Here is a 24,872-nt window from a genome sequence, read left to right on the forward strand (position 1 = left end):
CTTTGATAATGAACCATGGTTGAGTTTTTTAATGAATGTTTTTTTTATGAGAGGCTATCCAAGTTCTCAGGGTGTTCAGTACCATTTAGTGTAACCCCCTTATGGGTGGTCTGGTTTATTTTTAATTGAAAGACTGATTAACTTTCTTCTTTTGGCACAGAATGCTCATTGTGTGATGTGGTGCTGTACCGTCCTTGGTTTGATTTGCCAAGCTTTATTAAGTTGTGTAGCTTGCAGACATAAAAAAATATTCTCAATAAAAAGTTAGGTGTTGTGCAAAAAAAATTAATTTATCAGAATAGCTTTTTAAACATTTGTTCATGGGAGGTGTGCATTGCTAATAAGACCAACATTTGTTGCTCATCCCTAATTGCTTTTGAGAAGGTGGGGATGAGCTGTCTTCTTGAATCACTGCAGTCCACCTGGTGTAGGGACAGTCACAGTGCTGTTAGGGAGGGAGTTCGGGATTTTGATTGAGTGGCAGTGAAGGAATGGTAATTTAGTTCCAAGTCAGGATAGTTATGGTTTGGAGGGAAACTTGCAGGTAGTGGTGTTCCCATGTGTCCATTGCCTTTGACTTTATAGATGATAGAGATCATGGGTTTGGAGGGTGCCTCAATGGAGGCTTAGCTGGTTGCTGTAGTGTATCGTGTAGGTCATACACAGTGTTGCGACTGTGCAGCGGGAATGGTGAGAGTGATGGATGGAGATGTGTCAGGTGGTGGACGGGGTGCCGATCAAGCAGGCTGCTTTGTTCTACAATGTATTGAGTTTCTTGGGTGCTGTTGGAGCTGCTCTTATCCAGGTAAGTGAAGAATATTCCATCACGCATGTTCCTTGTGCTTTGTGGATGGTGAACAAGCTTTGAAGAGTCAAGGGGTAAGTTACTTGTCACAAAATTCTCAATCTCTCTCCTGCTGTTATAGCCGCAGTATTTATATGGCTAGTCCAGTTAAGTTTCTGGTCAGTGGTGATCCCCAGGAATGTGATGGTGGCGGATTCAGTGATGGTAATACCTTTGAATGTCAAGGGGAGATGGCTAGATTACGTCTTGTTGAAGATGGCCATTACCTGGCACTTGTGTGGCATGAATATTTATTCGCATCAGCCAAAGCCTCAATTTTGTCCAGGTCTTGCTTCATTCGAGCACAGGACTGCTTCAGTATCTGAAGAGTCCCAAATGGTACTGAACATTGTGGAATCATCAGCCAATATCTCTACTTCTGGTCTTATGACGGAGGATGAGTCATTGAGGAAACAGTTGAAGGTGGTTAGACTGAGGGCACAACCTTGATGGATTCCTGCAGTCATGTCCTAGGGCGGAGATGATTGACTTCCAACAACCACAGCCATCTTCCTTTGTGCTAGATATTGTTAGGAAATAGAGATAGATTAAGAACATTATATTAATATTTGTGGGTGTTCAGAATGGGTTTTAGCTTTAATGTTTAAGTTTGATTTGTATTTCTGTATCTCTATGTTAAGGAAAGATCAAATTGAGTTTTAGTTCCACTTTAAAAAGTGCCTGCATTTCTAATGAAAATTTAAAACTGTAGGAGAAGTTAAGCAAACACAACAGTAGAAAAACTGGGCTGTTGCCTAGCAACAGGGGTCCAGAGAGGAGGGTCCCTTTGACAGACACACACACAAGAAACTAGAAACAGTAGTTTTTTAGTTCAGTTTTGAGGACAGCTGCCAAGCAGAAGCCACCTAGAAGGCTCAGATAGCCAGTTCCAAGCTAAAGTTGGTTGAAAGTAGCTGCCAGAGAGAGACTCGAGCAAAGGGGACAGATAGCCAGTCCCAAACTAAAGAAAAAAGTCCCCAAATCCTGGGGAGTGGAACAGGTGAAAGTCCCAAGCAAGCCTTCGAGTCAAAGGACAGACAGGAACCTGGAAAAGATCCCGTTAAGTGAAGTTGAGTGAGGAGCAGAGAGAAAGGCTCCAAGCTTCAAAGCTTAAAGAGATAAAAGCTTAGGAAAAGTCAGAAGGTCCAAAAAAACAACTGAAAGTCTGTAACTCTTCGCTATGGGCATGTGAAGCAGTGATCTATTTTGATGAACAATATTATTGACATTATTTACCAAGTTGAGAATAGGAGTAAAATTGCATAAAAAGATTTCAAATTGGATCAAACACAACGTAAGAATATTTAATGCCATATTTTCTATTTTATATGCAGATTGGTGCAGAATCCCTAAATTCTACACAGAAAAAACGACGTGCTCCACCCCCACCATGTCGTATGCCAAATAAATTAGATGGAACAGATTTTGAGAGGAGCAATACTTTTGGTAAGTGGCAGTGATTCCTTTGTTCAGTGTAGTTTTTTTTAGCACCTTTTGAGGTACATGGCACTGCTCTAATTGTTAGGACACAAACTCTTGATGCTTAAGAGTTTTTGGCGAGTGAGTAAAATCTAAGAAAGAAATTGGTGAGCTTGTTTTAATTTCTGAAAGAGGCATCACCATTTAAATCAGGTAATAAAGTAAAATCTTAATGACTCAGCAATGCATATCTCTACTTTTAGCTAATACATTAACCATTAACATGTATAATGAACCAGTTACACTGCAGTTTCTGAATTTTTGGAATGTGGTTTGCAAAAACTACCTAGTTTTGGATTCAAGTCACTGGCATGAGGGTGCTTTGAAATTTGGAAAGCTCCAGAAGGTAGCATTGACACCAGTGAGTCTTTGCAAAGGTTGCATTATAACTGCAACAACATGCAAGTTTTTACAATTTACTCTTTGTTATAGAATTGATTTTCCAAGCAACTTTTCTTGGTGGACACATTTAACTTTATTTACAGAACAGCAGCAGCAACTACATGTGTGCATCTAACTCTATAACTAAAGAAACACTCCCACCTCGAGGTTCCCTGTGCTGCTAACTAATTGGTTTACACAGATCATGTGATCTTACAACACAGGATTATTCTTAACACTACAGTCCTACGTTTCTCAAAATATAATTACTACATTCCTCCCCCTTCTAACTTTTCTGTACATTTTGTATATACAAGGATATTTATCTAATGACATTACAATATTTACACAGGTCATGAAATTACAAGTTCAGTCTTTCAGGTGGTTTCCTGATCCGTGTGGAACATTGGAGCTCCACGACTTCAGATTCTTTTGCAGGAACCACATTCTCTGGAACCGTCTTAACATCAGGTATCACGTTAGGCACAGGCAGTTCAGTGTCTTCCACTCTGACAGAGACATTGGGCATGCCTGTCCTAGGTTGAGCAACTTCAACAGAAACCATAGGCTCAGCAATGGTTACAGGTGGAACATCATTTTGTTGGGGTATCTCTCCTTTTCTTAAATGATCCACATGCTTAGAGGCGATCCAACCCTCCACTTCCATGTGGTACGACAATGTTCCAGTCACAGAACTTACTTTACTAGGTAACCACTTCGGTTCACCGCCAAAATTCCTGACATACTGCTTCTCCAACAGTAAATGTCGCTCACGACTATGCAAATCATGAATCGCTTTTTGTTTTCCTTGACTTTTCTCCACCTTCCCCTCCAAATTGGGAAGAATCAGACTTTGTCTTGTTCAAAGACGGCACCTCATCATTAATTCTGCAGGCGTTGCTCCTGTCGTAGTGTGGGGGAGTTGTTCTGTAGTGAAATAGGAAACGAGCAAGTCTAGTTTGCAACGATTCACCTGTTAACATTTTCATTCCCACCCTTAAAAGTTTGTACCATTCTTTCCACCAGTGTATTAGATGACGGATGGTTCAGTGCAGTCTTCATGAGGCTGATACCATTGATAAATCGTTGAAACTCAGCGCTCGTAAACACAGTAACATTATCTGAGACAGTTACCTCTGGTAACCCATGGATGGCAAAGCTTTGGCGTAGTTTTTTTATAGTAGCGCCTGGCGTTGGCGACTTTACCTCATAAAGGTCTAACCACTTGGAATGGCCATCAGTAATCAGTAGAAGTATGGCTCCAAGGAAAGGACCGATGTAATCTATGTGCAATCTCACCCAGGGTCTACCAGGCCACACCTCTAGGTGTAATGGGGCAGCCACTGGCAACTCTTGACATTGTACACAGTGTTTTGCTACCTTTTCAATATCGCCATCCATCCCCAGCCACCAAAGATAACTTTGTGCTATCGACTTCATTCGTGAGATTCCTGGATGAACACTGTGTAGCTCTACTAAAAGTGGTTTCCCTCCTTGTGAAGGAACTACTACTCGTGCACCGCATAATAGAATACCATCTTGACTGCTCATTTCATATCTTTGGTTGAAATATGGCTTCAATTCATCAGAGACTGGTTACTGGGAGCCACCATGAACATTTGGTCTCTCACTCGAGACAGAACTAGCTCACTATTCGTCCAATTTCTTATCTGCCTGGCGCAAACTGGTGAGGAATCCAGAAAAGTCATCACTAATACGAGCCTTTGGGAAATTGGGACATGGTCATTGTTCTCTTGCAAAGGATGGCGACTCAGGGCATCGGCATTTGTTATATAAATCCCTGATCTATGCACATAGGTGTATTCATATGCCGCCAGAATTAGGGCCCATCTTTGTATTTGTGCAGAAGCTATGGGAGGCATAGCCTTTTCCTCGCTAAGCAGACCCAAAAATGGTTTGTGGTCTGATACTATCATGAAATGTTATCCATGCACGTATTGGTGGAATTTTTTTACACCAAAAATAATCGACAGACCTTCCTTTTCAATCTGAGAGTATCCTTTTTCTGCTGCGGTAAGTGTCCTGGATACATAGCCTTTCGGCCTCTCTGTACCATTATCCATCTTGTGAGATAGTACCACTCCCACTCCATAGGGGGACACATCACAGGTTAGCACGAATTCCTCTGTCGGGTCATGATGAGCTAACAAATTTGAAGAGTGCAAGAGCTGTTTTACTTTCATGAAAACTAAATGGGGTGACTCCCAAATTCAATGCTGGTTTTACTTTAGCAGTGAACGTGGAGGGGCTAGAACTGTTGATAAATTTGGTAGAAATCGGCCATAATAACTTACCATCCCTAAAAATGATTTAAGTTCACAGATGTTCTTAGGTGAAGGCGCCTCTCTGATTGCTTTAAACTTCTCTTCAACAGGATGTAACCCTTGGGCATCTAACTGATGGCCCAAATAAATGACTTCGTTTGCTTGAAAAATGCATTTTTCCTTCATTTGGCGCACTCCTGCTTCTAAAAATCATTTCAGGATTTCCTCTAGATTAGCCAAGTGTTCCTTTTCTGTGAATCCAGTTATCAGTACATCGTCCAGGTAGACCACAACTTGAAGTAGTCCTTGTAGCAAGCTCTCCATCGTCCTCTGAAAAATGGCACAGGCCAAAGAAACACCGAAGGGCAGACGTGTATATCGATATAACCCTTTGTGGGTATTTATGGCCACAAATTCTCAGGAGGCATCATCCAGCTCCAGTTGCTGATATGTGTGACTCATGTCAAGCTTTGTATATGTCGCTCCTGTTAGTTTGGTGTAGAGGTCTCCAATCTTGGGAATAGGGTACCTTTCCACTTTGGTTGCTTTGTTGACCATTAGTTTATAGTCCCCATAGATCCAGACGATCTGACTTGGTATAAGCACAGGGACGATGAGTGCTGCCCACTCTGAGAACTGAACCACTTTTATGACACCCTGCGTCTCTAGCTGGTTCAACTCAGCGTCAAGTTTCTCTCCCAGGGCATATGGCACCGGCCTTGCTTTCAAGAAATGAAGAATTGCTTCTGAGTCCACATAAATCTTAGCCTGTAGGTCTTGGGTTTTTCCCAGTTCATCCTGGAAGACGGTGTCATTTTTTCTTAGCAGCTCTGGCAGTCCCTCTGCTCGCAGCTGGAAAATTTCAGACCAGTTTAATTTAATCTCTTTCAGCCAATCATGACCTAGAAGGCTTGGCCCTTCACTTTCTACCACCATCACTGGTAGCTGTGCCGATTGGTGTCTATAATAAACAGTTACACCAGTGATACCTTTTACTTGGACTTCTTCGCCTATGTATGTTTTCAACTTGGCAGATGTTTGTTCCAAATTTAATTGTTGAGCACCTTTATTTAAATATCTGAAAGTGTGTCCTCCTATTATAGTGGTAGAAGCACCCGTGTCTACTTCCATTTTTAAGCGTTTACCATTCACTTGCACTGTGACAATAATTGGCTCTGTCATCTCAGCTTTCATGATGAATAATGAATAAATGTCGGAATTGGTTGTTTCTGGCTCTTCTACGCCATATACTTCATTGGATTTCGATTGTTGCCTGGAAGCCTGTTTAAATCTCACTTTACAATATTTCATTATGTGTCCACTTCTGTGACAAAAAATAACACCCTACCTTTTTAAATTGCCAATTGTAAGGAGCATGATTGTTCCCATGTCGATAAAAATTAATTTCTGACTTTGCTGCTAAGCTGTTTCCTCTAAATTTTCGGTTAGCGAGGGCTGTTTCCCACCTCGTGGCGGAGTCCCGGCTTTTTGCGCCACTTTTGGCTGATTGCTCCCACCCAACTTGGAGAATGGCACTATTTTGTGCCCCTTGAACCATTTCTAAATCTCTTAAAGCACTTTCCTTTGCAAGTGCTATTTCTAACGCTTTCTTAAAATCAAGATTTACTTCAGCCAGCAATCTTCACTGAATAGCATCCATCCAAATGATCCCTGAGCATGTCATTCAGCTTTTCACCAAAATCACAGTTGTTTTAATTTCTCCACGTATTTGCTCTATTCCTTGAATTGAACCTGAACCTCTCTCTGCATTGTGACTGAAGGCTTAGGTTGGAAGTGTCCCTTAACGAGGTCTATTAATTCACTGAAAGTCTTCGAATCTGGGGCACGGGGGCTGTCAAGCTTCAAATTAAACTGTAGGTCTTGCTGCCACAAATAGTCAGGAGAATTGCTCTCCTCTTTTCCTCCCCAGTGATTTTGTTGGCTTGACGCAGATGTTCTATATATTGAGAGCAGTCACCTGTGGCTGATTCAAAGGGGTCAATTCTGCCAAACTGTGGCATCTCAGATGAGTACATCTTTTCTTTTTAATGAACTTGGATACTCACAATCGCTGGCAAGATACAGCACTGGATCTGATTTATCCTCATCACCAGTTTGTTATAGAGTTGATTTTCCAGGCAACTTTTCTTGGTGGACACATTTAACTTTATTTATAAGACAGTAGCAGCAACACATGCGTGCATCGAACTCTATAACTAAAGGGGAACTCTCTCCTAGAGGTTTCCCGCGCTGCTAACTCATTGGTTTACACAGATCATGTGATCCTACAACACAGGATTATTCTTAAAGCTTAAGTCCTACATTTCTCAAACTATAATTACTACATTCTTGCTTGTCATCAACGCATTCAGTATCAATGAGTTGTGCTCTGAAAGTGCCTTTAAGTCCACAAGTACAGATCTCCATTTCGATGGAGTACAGAGCAGACTGCAATAACTTTGTTCTGATTACACAAGAGAAGATGTCAGTCTCAAAGCAGTGACTCCAGCATAAAGATGCAATTGTTTGCTTATGATGTGTTGCAAAGATTGAATTGTCAATATATTTTAATCCAACCAAAACAAAAGCTTGAGCATAGAATGTACACTGTTTTGGTAAAGTCTGTCACGCTACTGCTGATTTGTGACTGTAATATACAATAAAAATAAAAAATGCTGGAGATATTCAGCAGGTCAGGTGGCACCTGTGGAGAGGGTAACAATGTTAACGTTTCAGGTCAATGCTCTTTTATCAGAACTGGAAAAGCTTAAGAGATGTAACAGGTTTTATGTAAGTCCAAAGGCAGGAAAAGTAGGGAGAGGAGGAAAGGACAAAATGTAAGGTCTGTGATACAGTGGAAGGCAGGAGAGATTAGATGACAAAAGGGATGATGGTGCAGAGCATAACGGGATGCTTATCAAACAAGCAAAGAAACGAAAGATGGGTGTAGAGGAGTTGTAATGGCAAAGCCAGAATCATTACCAACAACTGCTGTCTGAAAAAATAAAGGTGGAGGTTATGATCTGAAACTGTTGAATTCATGTTGAGTCCAGAAGGCTGTCGAGCAGCTTGTCCAACCTTTTTGCTCAGGGGGCCACATCTGCATTTTTTTCTCACTCAAATGGTCGATGAGCAAATTTTGGAAAGATAAGGTTTGGCACAGCAATAAACTGAGTTTCAAAAAAAAAATCTGAGGTTAAGGAAGGAAAAAAATGCTGAGCAAACGTACAGCAATGTCATAGCAATAAATTGTTAATTTAGAAAAGAGTAATTATTAAAAATGAGCAGCATGTTAGAAGGTCAGAGTGTGCGTGTCTGGCTCACTCCCAGTCTCAGGGTTCTCACTCACTGACCCCCACCCACTGTGAGTGGGTATGTGTGTATGTGTTGGTGTGTGGTGGTGAGTGTGAATGCGAAACCTGAAACTGGTTGCAAGGCAAGCTCGCACTCTGCCCCCCAATCCACACATTCAGCCCTCACACTCCCCCACAAACACTCAGTCTCTCACACTCACTCATGATACACTCAGTCTCTCACAATCCCCCCAACACACTCACACTCCTCCAGATGCAGTCTCTCGCACTCCCTCCCCACACACTCACACTCCCCCACCCAACCCCCCCCCCCACCCCCAAACACACACACACAGTCTCTCGCACTCCCCTCCCACACACATCAGGCATAATTTTTTACAGAGTGGGTTCGACCCCCTCTGGCTTAAAATAATACGTGATGACTTTGGGTGAGCGTCCTGATGTCATCATGCACTCGTGATATTTCGGTTGGAGGGTACACATGGGAATCAGAGCCAGTTAAGGCTATTAAAAAGGCAATTAAGCTGGATTTTACATTGCCTGTGTAATTTTACACTAGTCGCATGGGCAAAACGGGCAAGCAGGTAGCCAATAATTTCCTAAACCTCATCCAAGGGCTGGATAAAAAAGGCATTGGCAGTGTGAGTAGTGAGCAGTTTTGGAGATAGTTTGCTGCTGGTTACTTGGCAGCTTCATCTTTGTTCAGGGCTTCATTGTTAGCATTTCCAGGCTTTATTTCAGAACTGATTGGAAGATTCAGACCGCGGTGGACCCTTCCAGGCATCAGACAGCCTTCTGTTACCCTGGCAGTGGGGATTGCGGTCTCCGCTAGTGGCACTTCTTCTGGGGAGAAAGAGAGGGGCAGAAGTGGGAGAAGGCCATGTGTCCCAATGCAGCTTCCAAGGGATACAGGACGGAAGGTGTTGTATCTGAATACATGCAGTTTACGAAATAAGGTAAATGAGCTTGTGGCGCAGATTGCTGCAGGGGGATCAGGACTGGGAGCTAAATATCCAAGGATATACATCCTATTGAAAAGATAGGCAGGTTGGCAGAGGGGTTTGTTAGTAAGAAAAGAAATTAAATCGATAGCAAGAAATGACGTAGGGTCAGATGATGTAGAATCTGTGTGGGTAGAGTTGAGGAACCGCAAAGGTAAAAAAATAATGGGAGTTATGTACAGGCCTCCGAATCAAATCTCCTCTTAGCCTCCTTCTCTCCAAGGAGAACAGTCCCAACCTCTCCAATTTATCCTCATAGCTGAAGTTTCTCATCCCTGGAACCATTCCTTTACACCTCTTCTGCACTCTCTCCAATGTGTTCACATCTTTCCTATAATGTGGCGCCCAGAACTGTACACAATATTCCAGCTGAGGTCTAATGAGTGTCCTTTATAAATTCAGCATAACCTCCCTGCTCTTGTACTCTATGCCCCTATTAATAAAGCCCAGGATAATATATGCTTTATCAACTGCTCACTCCACCTTCAATGATCTACGCATATACATTCAAGTCATTCTACTCCTGCACCCCCTTCACAATTCCACCCCTTATTTTGTATTGTCTGTCCATGTTCTTTATACCAAAATGCATCACCTCACACTTCTCTGCATTGAACTTCACTTGCCACCTAACTGCCTACTCCATCAATTTGTCTATCCAAATTCTACACTGTCCTCTTTGCAGTTCACAACACTTCCAAGCTTCGTATCATCCACAAACTTTGAAATTTGCCCCCTGCACACCAAGATCTAGATCATTAATATATATCAGGAAAAGCAAGGGCCCTAACGCTGACCCCTGGGGAACTCCACTACAAACTTTCTTCCAGCCCAAAAAAATATCCATTGACCATTACTCTCTGCTTCCTATTTTTCAGCCTATTTCGTATCCACGTTGCTACTGTCCTTTTTATTCCATGAGCAATACCCATCTCACAAGTCTGTTGTGCAGTACTGTGTCAAATGCCTTTTAAAAGTCCATGTACCCCAAAAGTCATCAACAGCATTATCCTCATCACCCTTTTCTGTTACCTTCTTCAAAACACTCCAGCAAATTGGTTAAAGACGATTTTCCTTTTAGAAATCCATGCTGGCTCTTTCTTATCAACCCATATTTTTCCTGTGACTAATAATTCTATCCTGAATAATTGTTTCCAGAATCTTGCCCATAACTGAAGTTAAACTGGCTGGTCTGTAGTTGCTGGGCTTTTCTTTACAACCTTTTTTGAACAAGGGGATAATAATAAGGTAAATGAGCTTGTGGCGCAGATTGAAATTGGCAGGTATGATGTGGTGGACATTACGGAGACATGGCTGCAAGGGAATCGGGACTGGGAGCTAAATATCCAAGGATATATATCCTATTGACAAGATAGGCAGGTTGGCAGAGGGGGTGGGGTTGCTTTGTTAGTAAGAAATGAAATTAAATCGATAACAAGAAATGATGTAGGGTCAGATGATGTAGAATCTGTGTGGGTAGAGTTGAGGAACCGCAAAGGTAAAAAACCATAATGGGAATTATGTACAGGCCTCCGAACAGTAGTCAGGATGTGGGGCACAAGATACACCAGGAGATAGAAAAGGTGTGTAAGAAAGGCAAGGTTACAGTGATCATGGGGGATTTTAATATGCAGGTAGACTGGGAAAATCAGGTTGGTATTGGATCCCAAGAAAAGGAATTTGTGGAATGTCTACGAGATGGCTTTTTGGAGCAGCTTGTGGTGGAGCCCACTAGGGAACAGGCAATTCTAGATTTAATGATGTGTAATGAGGCAGATTTGATAAGGGAGCTTAAGGTGAAGGAACCCTTAGGAAGAAGTGACCATAATATGATAGAATTTACCCTGCAATTTGAGAGGGAAAAGCTGGAATCAGATGTAACAGTATTACAGTTGAATAAAGGCAACTACAGAGGCATGAGGGAGAAGCTGGCCAGAATTGACTAGGAAATGAGCCTAGCAGGAAAGACAGTGGAGCAGCAATGGCAGGAGTTTCTGGGAGTAATTTGGGGGGGACAGCAAAAATTCATCCCTCGGAAGAAGAAGCATACTAAAGGGAGGACGAGGCAACCATGGCTGATAAGGGAAGTCAGGGACAGCATAAAAGCTAAAGAGAAAGCATACAATGCGGCGAAGAGCAGTGGGAAACCATGGGATTGAGAAGCCTACAAAGACCAACAGAGGACAACTAAAAAAGAAATAAGGAGGGAGAAGATTAAATATGAGTGTAAACTAGCCAGTAATATAAAAGAAGATTGCAAGAGTTTTTTGAGATATATAAAGGACAAGAGAGAGGCAAAAGTGGACATTGGGCCACTGGAAAATGACGCTGGAGAAGTAGTAGTGGGGAACAAAGAAATGGCGGAGGAACTGAATAGGTATTTTGCGTCAGTCTTCACAGTGGAAGACACGAGTAACATCACGAAAGTTCAAGAGAGTCGGGGCGCAGAGGTGAGTATGGTGGCCATTACCAAGGAGAAGGTGCTAGGAAAACTGAAAGGTCTGAAGGTGGATAAATGAGCTGGACCAGGTGGATTACACCCCAGAGTTCTGAAGGAGATAGCTGAAGAGATAGTGGAGGCGTTAGTGGTGATCTTTCAGGAATCACTGGAGTCAGGGAGGGTCCCAGAGGCCTGGAAAATCGCTAATGTAACAGCCCTGTTTAAGAAGGGAGTGAGGCAAAAGACAGGAAATTACAGGCCGATTAGCCTGACCTCGGTCGTTGGTAAGATTTTAGAATCCATTATTAAGGATGAAATTTCAGAATACTTGGAAGTGCATGGTAAAATCGGGCAAAGTCAGCATGGTTTCATCAAGGGGAGGTCATGCCTGACAAATCTGTTAGAATTCTTTGAGGAGGTAATGAGTAAGTTAGACAAAGGAGAGCCAATGGATGATCTACTTGGACTTCCAGAAGGCCCTTGACAAGGTGCTGCAGAGGAGGCTGCTCAGTCAGATAAGAGCCCATGGTGTTAGAGGCAAGGTACTAGCATGGCTAGAAGATTGGCTGTTTGGCAGGAGGCAGAGAGTGGGGATAAGGGGGTCCTTCTCAGGATAGCGGCCGGTGACTAGTAGAGTTCCGCAGGGGTCAGTGTTGGGACCGCAACTTTTCACTTTTTACATTAATGATCTAGATGAAGGAACTGAGGGCATCCTGGCTAAGTTTGCAGATGATACAAAGATAGGTGGAGGGACAGGTAGTATTGAGGAGGCGAGGAGGCTGCAGAAGGATTTGGACAGGTTAGGAGAATGGGCAAAGAAGTGGCAGATGGAATACAACGTGGGGAAGTGTGAGGTCATGCACTTTGGTAGGAAGAATTTGGGCATAGACTATTTTCTCAATGGGGAGGGAATTCAGAAATCTGGATTGCAAAGGGACTTGGGAGTCCTAATCCAGGATTCTCTTAAGGTTAACTTGCAGGTTGAGTCAGTAGTTAGGAAGGCAAATGTAATGTTGGCATTTATTTTGACAGGACTAGAATATAAAAGCAGGGATGTCTGCTGAGGCTTTATAAGGCTCTGGTCAGACCACATTTAGAATATTGTGAGCAATTTTGTGTCCCATACCTCAGGAAGGATGTGCTGGCCCTGGAGAGAGTCCAGAGGAGGTTCACGAGAATGATCCCAGGAATGAAGGGCTTAACATATGAGGAACGTTTGAGGACTCTGGGTCTATACTCGATGGAGTTTAGAAGGATGAGAGGAGATCTGATTGAAACTTACAGAATACTGAAAGGCCTGGATAGAGTGGACGTGGGGAAGATGTTTCCATTAGTAGGAGAGACTAGGACCTGAGGGCACAGCCTCAGAGTAAAGGGAAGAGCTTTTAGAACAGAGATGAGGAGAAACTTCTTTAGCCAGAGAGTGGTGAATCTATAGAATTCATTGCCACAAAAGGCTGTGGAGGCCAGGTCATTGAGTGTTTTTAAGACCGAAATAGATAGATTCTTGGTGGTAAGGTTATCAAAGGTTATGGGCAGAAGGCTGGAGAATGGGGTTGAGAAATTTATCAGCCATCATTGAATGGCGGAGCAGACTTGATGGGCCGAATGGCCTAATTTCTGCTCCTATGTCTTGTGGTCTTATGGTCTTATGGGAGGGACCTTTGGGAGGAGAGGCGCAAGCACAAGGACCTGTTTGGACCTGCCTCACACAAGCAATGACCTCAAGTGCCAGTATGGGAGATGGATGAGGCACCCAGTATCCCAGCTAGGGGCCCATCCATCCATGGTGAGCATGGAGGTCCAGAGCAACCTCACATTGGCGCACAAGCTGCTTGTCATCTCTGTGGGCCCCTCCCAGGGTGCTCTGGATGACAGCAACAGCTTCTCCACTCCTCCGGTCCAGTGACCGTTACATCTGATGAGGCTGCGAGGACTGGGGATGGCAGGGCCAGCAGGAAGTCCAAGACGGAGGGGGCTGCAAAAGATGCCACTAGCTTGCTGCCAGGGTTTACAGGCGGCGATACAGCTACCTCATTATTTCTGAGGTGCAATGCCGAAGGAGGTCCTACCTCTCAAGGGAGATAGTGACTTCTATTTGCCAGATGATTGGGCCTGAGATCAGCTCTGACTATGTGGGTGGACACCCCATGCCAGTGGCTCTGAAGGTCACAGTGGCCTTCAACTTCTATGCCCCCAGGTCTTCCCAGGGGTCAGTGGGGGTTTTGTGTGGAGTGTCCCAATCAGCTGTCCACAGTTGCCTGAAGCTGGTGACAGAAACTTTGTTCTGGCAGGTATTGACCTTTATTCTTTACGTACGGAGGAGGCCACTCAGGCTGAGCGAACCAGAGGCTTTGCAGTGATTGCTGGGTTCCCCCGCGTCCAGGGTGACATCGACTGCACACATGTGGCCATCAAGGCACCAGCGGGTCAGCCAGATGCCCTTGACAACAGGAAGGGATTCCACTCCTTGAACTTGCAGATAGAGTGTGACCATAGGATGCAGATCCTGCAAGTCTGTGTTAGGTACCCTGGCAGCTCCTATGACACTTACATCCTGAGATGCTCCCAAGTCCCAAGGCTCTTCAGTGCTCCAGCCCGACTGGATGGATGGCTGCTGTGTGACAAGGGCTATCCATTGATAAGGTAGCTTATGATGCCTCTCCGTCACCCAAGGCAGAGCAGCGTTACAATATGAGTCATTCCTCCACAAGAGCGGTGGTAGAGAGGACCATAGGTCTTCTCAAGATGTGCTTCCAATGCCTGGACCATTCAGGGAGTGCACTACAGTATCTCCCAGAGTGGGTGTCACCAATAATGGTTGCATGCTGCGCGCTCCACAATCTGGCACTGGCAAGGGGGGGTCCACTGGAGGGAGAGGACGTTGACGCAGCTCCATAGGCCACAGATGATGAATCCAGTAGTTAGTCAGAAGACCAGCATGGTGAGGAGAACGCTAATGGCGTGAAGGCAGACCTCGGTAACCTCCAGGGAGGCAGGGATGCCATGATCCAACGCTCCTTCAGCTAGGCCACCTAAGATCCGCTCCCACCTCATGCCAGGGCTGCTGCCTTCATCCTGGATGTCTGAAATAGACCTTTAATTTGAACCCAAAGTCCACTCACAGCCTGTGCAATAAAATATCAAGTCACTTACATCCTGTGTTACATACAGGCATATCCTGCACCAGGAAGAAAAAATGAAGCGTATTCAGGCCATTAGAACCAAAGCAAATTTAATGTTATTGTCACATTGGATGCATAATGACATTGCCACTACTGGTGTTGATGTTCACACCACCAGACATGTAAACCAAACATAAAGGAATAGAAAATCACCCATGAACGCTTCCTCTTGTAGTCATGGCACCTTTAACTTACATTCCTGAGTGCTCCGTCTTAGTGCCTCTCTCCCCTCGCTGCCACCGGCATTGGAGACAGCCTGCTGACTCTGGTGTCTTGTTGGCCTTGATGACCTTGGCAGACGTCCTTTGACCAGTGGAGCCTGTGCGTGCTCCGCCTTTGAGGGAGCAGCCAGTGCCATGGCTGGCAACTCCCCAGTCCTCGCAGCCTCATCAGATGTGACAGTCACTGGACCGGAGGAGTGGAGGAGCTGCTGCCATCATTCAGAGCACCCTGAGAGGGGCCCACAGAGATGACAAGCAGCTCATGCGCCAATTTGAAGTTGCTCTAGACCTCCATGCTCATCATGGATGGACGGGCCCCTAGCTGGGATACTGAGTGCCTCATCCATCTCCCATACTGGCAATGACCACCTGAGGTCATTGCCTGTATGAGGCAGGTCCAAACAGGTCTGAGCACAACCCCAGGAACCCCTGTCGCCACACTGTCAATGGAAGAGGCAGCGCGCTCTGCCATGAGGGTCCACAACAGAGATCCTCTTGGATCTCCGGCAGATCATCCCGCACATCTCGCTGCACATCTAGCATCTGCCGCCCATTGGATGACTCCAAAAGCTCATCATCTGCCATCGACTGAGCATTGTCCTGGTCTCCAGCAGTCCTCCGACTGCCTGCGCCCTGGACACTCTCTGCCTCTGCCTGCACCTCAAGTGAGTGTGAATTGCCATCACCAATGTGCACCAACATTCTAGCCACCGTTCTAATGCCCACTGAGGTGCTGGTTCTGCGCTAGTGCTTGGGTCAGAGATTAGGTGTAACCCAGGTGCAAATGAAGCCCGGTTGTCTTCCGGCGTCAGGGATGGCCCTTCGGGGTCCAGAGAGCGAACGCCTGCTGGCAAATCTAAAAGGGAGAACAAGGACACGTCATTAATTAAAGTCATCGCACTGTCACTGTGCATGCCAGGCACCCTGGTGAGACAGTGGAGATCTGCATCATGATGTCATTGTCTTTCAATGATCAATTGGGGACTCCGGGTTTGAGGCTCCAGTCAATGAAGAGACTACATTAGAATGGTTGCATAATCTGAAACTGTCACCTCTGCCATGACAAACTGCATTCTTAGCTTTGCCTGGCACCCCTGCTTCTCCACAACCAGTTGCACATGGAGCGTGCCGGCTCTCCAGCTCAAGGACGTGCAGCTCGATTCTGGTCAGCAGGAACAGGTTGGGTGGGCCTCCGCCTCTACGTGACCTCTCTGACTGGTTCTGACTGTCTTTTCTTGAAAGGACAGAGAAGCATTCTTTAGTCTACTCTCTACCTGCAACGGCATTGCAACCTGGCCAACCCCAGTTGAGGAACATCTTGCGGGGCACATCTGAGTCACAGCCCTCAGGCAGCAAGGCACTCAGTGCAGGCAACCAGAGCTCACCCCCTTGGCCAGCTCCGGCGTCATTGACAGTTGGCACTCAGACTCTAGGACCCCTAAGATCCATGGATGGGAAGGCCACACCTTAACACTTCTGCACAGTGACCCATGCCAACATGATACTCACCCTTCCTGAGTGCAGCAGGTCATTGAATATGTTCTGGCACTGCACCCATGTATGCCACACCACATCATGGCTGATAACCAGCGCTGCCACCTCCTCCCATGCCCTCTTTGTGAGGTGCGGTGGCCTCCTCCTCCCATCTCTGGGGATAAGGGTGTCCCTCCTGGCTGTCACCTCCTCCAGCAGGACCACAAGGCACTCATCTGAAAAGCAGGGGGGCCGAGTTCCCACCTAACCTGACGTCTCTAGCCGCACTCGACTCCATCGCTTTGCTAACGCAGAACTGACGCTCTTCCATGGCAGCCTTCCAGGATCACCATTGGATCCGGCCGCTGACAGGCCCCTACCCCCGCTTGGCCCGTCCCAACCAATGGGGAGCCAAGTTTCACACCGGGTGAGACAGAATTGACCCGCCAGCTTGAAATCACGATTGGGGGCCGATCGTGGCTGGCAGCCCATTTCCCGGCTGATCCCTGGTTTGCTGAGTGCGCCCATCCACCGAACTCAAAATTCTGCCCACAGTCTCTTGCACTTCCCCCGCACATACACAGTCTCTCACACTCCACCCCCCGCAGGCACAGTCTATCGCACAATCACCCCCTCGCCCCGCACGCACAGTCTCTCCCACTTCCCCTCCAATACACACTGTGTCTGAGTCCCACAGCGTTCTGTACTGGGGCCTCAACTTTATACGATTTACACCAATGACTCAGATGAGGGGATTGAAGATGTGGTAGCTAAATTTGCAGATGACGAAAAGATAGGATTGGAAAGTATGTTGGGAAGAGGACATGAGGAGTTTGTAGATAGATAGATAATAGGTTGATTGAGTGGGCAAAGATCTGGCAAATGGAGTTTAATGTGGGAAAACGTGAAATTGTTCCCTTTGACAGGAAGAACAGAAAAGCAGAGTATTACTTAAATGGAGAACGGCTGCATAATTCTGAGGTGCAGAGGGATCTAGGTGTTCTAGCAAGAGTCACAAAAAGTTAGTATGCAGGTGCAGCAAGTAATTAAGAAGGCGAATGGAATGCTATCCTTTATTACGAGAGGGTTGAACATAAAAGTAAAGATGTTATGCCTCAGTTATACAGGGCATTGGTGAGACCTCACCTCGAATATTGTGTGCAGTTTTGATCTCCTTATTTAAGGAAGGATGTAAATGCATTGGAGGCAGTTCAAAGGAGGTTTACTAGGTTGATACCTGGAACGAGTGGGTTGTCTTATGAGGAAAGGTTGGACAAACTGGGCTTGTTTCCACTGGAATTTAGAAGAGTGAGGGGTGATTTGATTAAAGTGTACAAGGTCCGGAACGGCCTTGACAAGGTGGATGTCGAAAGGATGTTTCCTCTTGTGAATGAGTCCAGAACAAGGGGGCACTGTTTTCAAATTAGGGGTCACCCTTTTAGGACAGAGATGAGAATTTTTTTCTTTCAGAGGGTGTACAACTTTGGAATTCATTCACTTTCTCATTCTCCCCACATTCACAGACATACTGTCTCACTCCCCCAGCGACACACACACACACACAAACTCTCTCACTCCCACATACATTTACTCAGTCACACCCTCTCTCTCCTCCACATACTTATTCTCTCATTCCAGCCCCCTCACACTCACAGACACACCCTCTCATTTGACTTCGCCCTCCTGGGCCATCAAAACTTCACCCATACTTCTCTGGGCCCAAGGAGACTGCACATTCCTCGAGTAATAGAGTCATAGAGCGTAATAGAGTCATAGAGATCTTCAGCACAGAAAATGGCTGTTCGAGTCTGCGCCGGTCAAACAAATACCTCACTATTCTAATCCCATATAGAGTCATAGAAGGGCCACCAAAATTACACTCTCTATAGGACCAACATAACTGGCTCCCCGGGCTCCAGCACTGAAATACCTGACTCCTTGGGCTTCAGCACCGACGTACCTGACTCCCTGGTCTCCAGCACCGATGTACCTGACTCCCTGGGCACCAGCACCAACGTACCTGATTCCCCGGGCTCCAGCACCAATGTACCTTACTCCCTGGGCACCAGCACCAATGTACCTGACTCCCTGGCACCAGCACCGAAATACCTGACTCCTTGGGCTCCAGCATCAACGTACCTGATTCCCTGGGCTCCAGCACTGATGTACCTGATTTCCCGGACTCTCGCATCGATGTACCTTCACTTCCTGAGCAAATGTGGGAGAGGAACAATCTCTGATTGGAGGGCAGCTCCATGCAGAGTTGTCCATTGAAACTTACCTTTTTGACCGGAATTTTGAAAACTGGCTGGGGCCCATACAGGGGCTTTGTATGTTGGACAAGCCTGTTGTAGAGGATCTAATCAAAAGCTGGGATGCTGTTCCTCAAGTTTATATTAAGATTCACTGGAACAGTACAGGTGGCCACTGGGCAGGAGTTTAGAGCGGGATTCATTATGCACCTCATCTCTAAACTACACTGAGATTGGGGACTGCAGGCAAGACTGTAGCTAGACGTTTCTCTCTGCCTTCAATTAATAAGTAAATGTAAGACAGAATGGATTTTTCTTGAAAGAATAGCTCATAGCATGACTGGTTTGGAACATATCTGCAATTAAATCGTTGTTATAAAACTGTACCAATCCTATGTTGTTGCTAATATTCAGATCATGTTGCTGAGAGCTTCGGTTATATTATATTTATTTAATACTGTTTTTGTTTCTTTTCCTCAGTTTGTGTTGAAATGTTGTAACGGATTGCTAGAGGCTTTCAATTATATACCCCAGACATACTTATTACCCTACTTAATCCCCTATCTAGGTAATGCTGGAAGTCAGGTGCCACTTAAGCCTCCAAGAGGTGCATCGCCAGTGTCAGGCAAACCACGTAGTCCACCCCAGTTAACGATTCCTCCTCCCCCACCATACCCACCTTCTCCAGACATTGAGATTACCAACCAGCCAGGAATGTCACCAGAGTGTGATTTGACTAACACGGTACCTGATGTTACTGAACATGGTGAATCGATGCCTGAATGTAGGTCCTCTAAATAGTATAGTCGATCTTCTGTAGTCTTAACACGTCTATCATTTGCTAATATTGAGCTCTTCAGTGGTTTTCGTCAGCCTTATCAAATTTCCTTTGACACAAATCAAACTTGGGAACTTGCTTTTTTAAATTACCTACAGCTTTATTGCCTGTTCTTTCAGTGGAATATTATCAACAAAATGTTGTGGTTGGTATTTTGTTAACTCTGCTTGCAAAAATATTTCAACATGGGAATATGACATGAAGCATACATCAGAAATATTAATATATTTTTGAAAGATTGGGGGGTCTTGTGTTGATCATGTTATGAATTTGATCATTGTGCTTTCCTCTCTAAAGCCTGAGCTGGGGGCCAACCCAGATGGGTAAGATGAAAGCCTGTTTTTGGGGAGGCCCAACACATTAAGTGCCAATCAGCAGGTGCGAACCAATTAGAGGCTGGCAGCTCTTCATTGCTTGGCAGCACCACTGGAGAGGCAGTGGCTGCTGCCAGTGCTATACCCACCTGAGGCCCAGGATTGCCATAAACCCAGGCGCTGGTGAGTGAATGATGGCGGGAGGGTTATGGGGTGGGGGGTTCACAGGACAGGGGTGTCAGAAGCAAGGGCAGAAGGATTGTTCTCAGTGGCCCCTTTTCCTGATGCTGGGTCCATTGATCAGGCGCTGAGTGACTGACAACAAGGGATCCTCCCCCAGAAGCCTGCATGCAAACAGCACAGGGTTTGCTTTTCAGACTCCCCACATGGTGAGCCCCCTACCTGCTGCTGGATGAATGCTGGCATCTTTTTGCCTGATTAATTGCCCCGACACCAAACTCGCCGTGGGGACAGGATTAAATTTTTGCCCCACTAGCCACATCCTATCAATTAGAGTACCTGCTCTTTATCCCTACTTGTCTCTTCTTCCACTCAGCCAATTTCCTCATCAGGCCAATAGGTTAACTTCACTTTCATGAGCTTCAACTTTAGCTCAAAGTCTCTTATGAGGGATTTTATCATTCTCCTGGAAGTCCAAATAAATAACATCCTTAGAAATATCCCTCTACACTACTTTATTCACCTCTTCATAAACGGCAGTCAGGTTCGTAGGCATGAGCTATCCTTTACAAATTCATGTTGACTCTCGCTGACCAGTTGAAAATTTTTAAGATATTCCTTCATGTTATCCATAATAATAGAGTTTAATCATTTCCTGACAACGGATGATCAGCTAACTGATCTATAGTTCCCAGCTTTTCTGCTCTCACCTTTCTTAAATAATGGAATGACATGCACAATTTTCCAATCCGAAGGCCTGGTTCCTAAAGTCAAGAGCACTTTGGAAGGTTAAACTTAAGCCATCTGCAATGTTTCCACCCACTTTCATTAAAATCCTGGGATGGAAATAATCTGGCCCTTGGGATTTATCCCTCTTTATGGCCATTATTTTCTTTACTACTGTTGTTTTGATAACATTAATTTCAGTGAGTCGCTGTTCCAGACTCAATATTAATTTCCTTGGGATGTTCTTCCTCAACTGTAAACACTGAGGCAAAATAATTATTCAACATGTCTGCCATTTCCTTATTCTCCCGGACAATATCAGTGTGATCTGTTTGTAATAGGCCCAGATTGCTCCTGATCAAAAACAGAAATATCTGGAAAAACTCAGCAGGTCTGGCAGCATTGGCGGAGAAGAACAAAGTTGACGTTTCGAGTCCTCATGACCCTTCCACAGAACTAAGTAAAAATAGGAGAGGGGTGAAATATAAGCTGGTTTAAGGTGGGTGGGGGGAGAGAACTGGGTGGGGGGGGTGGTGGGGCGGTGGTTGTAGGGACAAGCAAGCAGTGATAGGAGCAGATAATCAAAAGATGTCACAGACAAAAGAACAAAGAGGTGTTGAAGGTGGTGATATTATCTAAAAGAATGTGCTAATTAAGAATGGATGGCAGGACACGCAAGGTACAGATAGCTCCAGTGGGGGTGGGGTGAAGTAAGACTAAAAGGGCATAAAAGGTATAGATTTAAAAATAATGGAAATAGGCGGGAAAAGAAAAATCTATATAAATTATTGGAAAAAACAAAAGGGAGGGGGAAGAAACGGAAAGGGGGTGGGGATGGAGGAGGGAGTTCAAGATCTAAAGTTGTTGAACTCAATATTCAGTCCGGAAGGCTGTAAAATGCCTAGTCGGAAGATGAGGTGCTGTTCCTCCAGTTTGCGTTGAGCTTCACTGGAACAATGCAGCAGGCCAAGGACAGACATGTGGGCAAGAGAGTGTTAAAAAGGCAAGCGATAGGGAGGTCTGGGTCATCCTTGCGGACAGACCGAAGGTGTTCTGCAAAGCAGTCGCCCAGTCTGTGTTTGGTCTCTCCAATGTAGAGGAGACCACATTGGGAGCAAAGAATGCAGTAGACTAAGTTGGGGGAAATGCAAGTGAAATGCTGCTTCACTTGAAAGGAGTGTTTGGGCCCTTGGACAGTGAGGAGAGAGGAAGTGAAGGGGCAGGTGTTGCATATTTTGCGTATGCATGGGGGGGTGCCGTAAGTGGGAGTTGGTGAGTAGTGGGGTGATGGAGGAGTGGACCAGGGTGTCACGGAGGGAACAATCCCTACGGAATGCTGCTAGGGGGCATGAAGGGACGATGTGTTTGGTGGTGGCATCATGCTGGAGTTGGCGGAAATGGCGGAGGATGATCCTTTGAATGCGGAGGCTGGTGGGGTGATAAGTGAGGACAAGGGGGACCCTATCATGTTTCTGGGAGGGAGGAGAAGGCGTGAGGGCGGATGCGCGGAAGATGGGCCAGACACGGTTGAGGCCCCTGTCAACGACCGTGGGTGGAAAACCTCGGTTAAGGAAGAAGGAGGACATGTCAGAGGAACTGTTTTTGAAGGTAACATCATCAGAACAGATGCGACGGAGGCGAAGGAACTGAGAGAATGGGATGGAGTCCTTACAGGAAGCGGGGCATGAGGAGCTGTAGTCGAGGTAGCTGTGGGAGTCGGTAGGTTTGTAATGGATATTGGTGAACAGTCTATCACCAGAAATTGAGACAGAGAGGTCAAGGAAGGGAAGGGAAGCGTCAGAAATGGACCATGTGAAAATGATGGAGGGGTGGAGATTGGAAGCAAAATTAATAAATTTTTCCAGGTCCTGACGAGAGCATGAAGCAGCACCGAAGTAATCATCGATGTACCGGAGAAAGAGTTGTGGAAGGGGACCGGAGTAGGACTGGAACAAGGAATGTTCCACATACCCCATAAAGAGACAGGCATAGCTGGGGCCCATGTGGGTACCAATAGCCACACCTTTTATTTGGAGGAAGTGAGAGGAGTTAAAGGAGAAATTGTTCAGTGTGAGAACACGTTCAGCCAGACGGAGGAGAGTAGTGATGGATGGGGATTGTTCGGGCTTCTGTTTGAGGAAGAAGCTGAGAGCACTCAGGCCATCCTGGTGGGGGATGGAGGTGTAGAGGGTTTGGACGTCCATGGTGAAGAGGAGGCGGTTGGAGCCAGGGAACTGGAAATTGTTGATGTGACGTAAGATGTCAGAGAAATCATGGATGTAGGTGGGAAGGGACTGGACAAGGGGAGAGAGAAGGGAGTCAAGATAACGAGAAATGAGTTCCATGGGGCAGGAGCAGGCTGACACGATCGGTCTGCCGGGGCAGTCCTGTTTGTGGATTTTGGGTAGGAGGTAGAAGCGGGCCGTCCGCGTTTGGGCGACTGTCAGGTTGGAAGCTGTGGGAGGAAGATCTCCAGAGGAGATGAGGTCAGTGACAGTCTTGGAAACAATGGCTTGATGTTCAGTGGTGGGGTCATGGGCCAGGGAGAGGTTGGAGGAAGTGCTCCTGATCGCCCTTTTTTTTCTCATTTTGATTTTTTTGTGTTGATTTTGATATCGCTTTCATTCTCCCTTTTTGAAGTGTTTATTATTTATTTTGTTATCCTTTGCTCTTGTTTGTATCTTTCCCGTTCCCCATGAGTTGTGCTTTTTTTCCACAATTTTCAGTGCTTTTTCTTTTACATGCATGTCTTTTTAGTTGTCCATGGCTGTTTCATTTTTGAAGTAGAGCTCTTGCTGCTTAGGCCTATAAACTGGTTCTGTGTAATATTAAATTCCTTTTTGAACACCTCTTGCTGATATTCTATCATTTCACCCATTAAGAGGTTTGCTCACTTTACTGTGGACACTTTCTATTTTATTGCATTGAAGCCAGCCTTACCTAAATCTAGATTCTGAATAGCTGTTCCCTGTTTCTCCCTTCTGAACATTATACTTCCCCTAATGGGAGAGACTAGAACTAGGGGACACAGTTTAAAAATAAGTGGTCTCCCATTTAAGACAGAGATGAGGAGAAATTTTTCTCTCAGAGGGTTGTTAGTCTGTGGAATTCTCTTCCCCAGAGAGCAGTGCAGGCTGGGTCATTCAGTATTTTTAATGCTGAGTTAAGGAGTCAAAGGTTGTGGCGAGTAGGCAGGAAAGTAGAATTGAAGACACAATCAGATCATATGGCAAACAAACTCGAGGATCCGAATGGCCTACTCTTGTTTCTAATTCATATGTTTGCAAATACTTCTTGACTCAAGCTTACATAAACCATAACAGGTATTGGGAGCAAAAAGCGGCACATCCTTCCACTTCTGCACCCAATTTCACCAAATTCCCAACTTTTGAACTCTACTTGTGATGCACTACTTTTATCACCACTCTGTGCTTCAGCTGATATTGTTTATATGCCTTTTTGAACCACACCCATGTTACAAGAGCACACTCACATTCTTGCAAACAGTCATAAATCATTTATTCAGGCAATCACTTAGAGCAAATTGACTTCTAACTGCCAATGACAGGCTGCCACTGACAGGCAGTTTCTGTTAACTAGCTTGCTGTTTCTTTTACAGCTTTTAAATTCTACTTCAAATGTTAAACTAAATTTCAATTTGAGAAATACTCACCAACTCTTACCAAAAATTCCCACTCTCACCAATTTGTCCATTTTTGCACTTTATTCAGTGCCGGCAGAGTGTGTGTCCCAGTTCTTGGTGTAGTGCTGCATCTTCCATCATCTGACCATCATGAGGGCACATCATGGATGTGGTGAACGCCTCAGCAGAAGTTAGAATTGGAGGAGGAAGAGTAGATAAAACTGGTAGATCAACCTTCCAGACAAGTCTGTGAGCACATCATTCAATTCAGGTTCCTTTGAATAAAATCCCAGATC

At 45.3% G+C, this 24,872-nt stretch overlaps 1 protein-coding gene across 2 annotated transcripts in view; it reads left to right on the forward strand.

Moving 5' to 3' along the window:
• cobl (cordon-bleu WH2 repeat protein) overlaps window positions 1–24,872 on the forward strand; it is a 503,840-nt gene that overhangs the window by 333,753 nt on the left and 145,215 nt on the right. For both annotated transcript variants that reach the window (XM_041183628.1, XM_041183629.1), the window contains exon 8: window positions 2,179–2,290. In XM_041183628.1, coding sequence (XP_041039562.1) covers window positions 2,179–2,290 — 112 coding nt within the window. The remainder of the gene's footprint in view (window positions 1–2,178; window positions 2,291–24,872) is intronic.

Source organism: Carcharodon carcharias, chromosome 3 (assembly GCF_017639515.1).
Source record: "Carcharodon carcharias isolate sCarCar2 chromosome 3, sCarCar2.pri, whole genome shotgun sequence".
NCBI classification, from domain to species: domain Eukaryota; kingdom Metazoa; phylum Chordata; class Chondrichthyes; order Lamniformes; family Lamnidae; genus Carcharodon; species Carcharodon carcharias.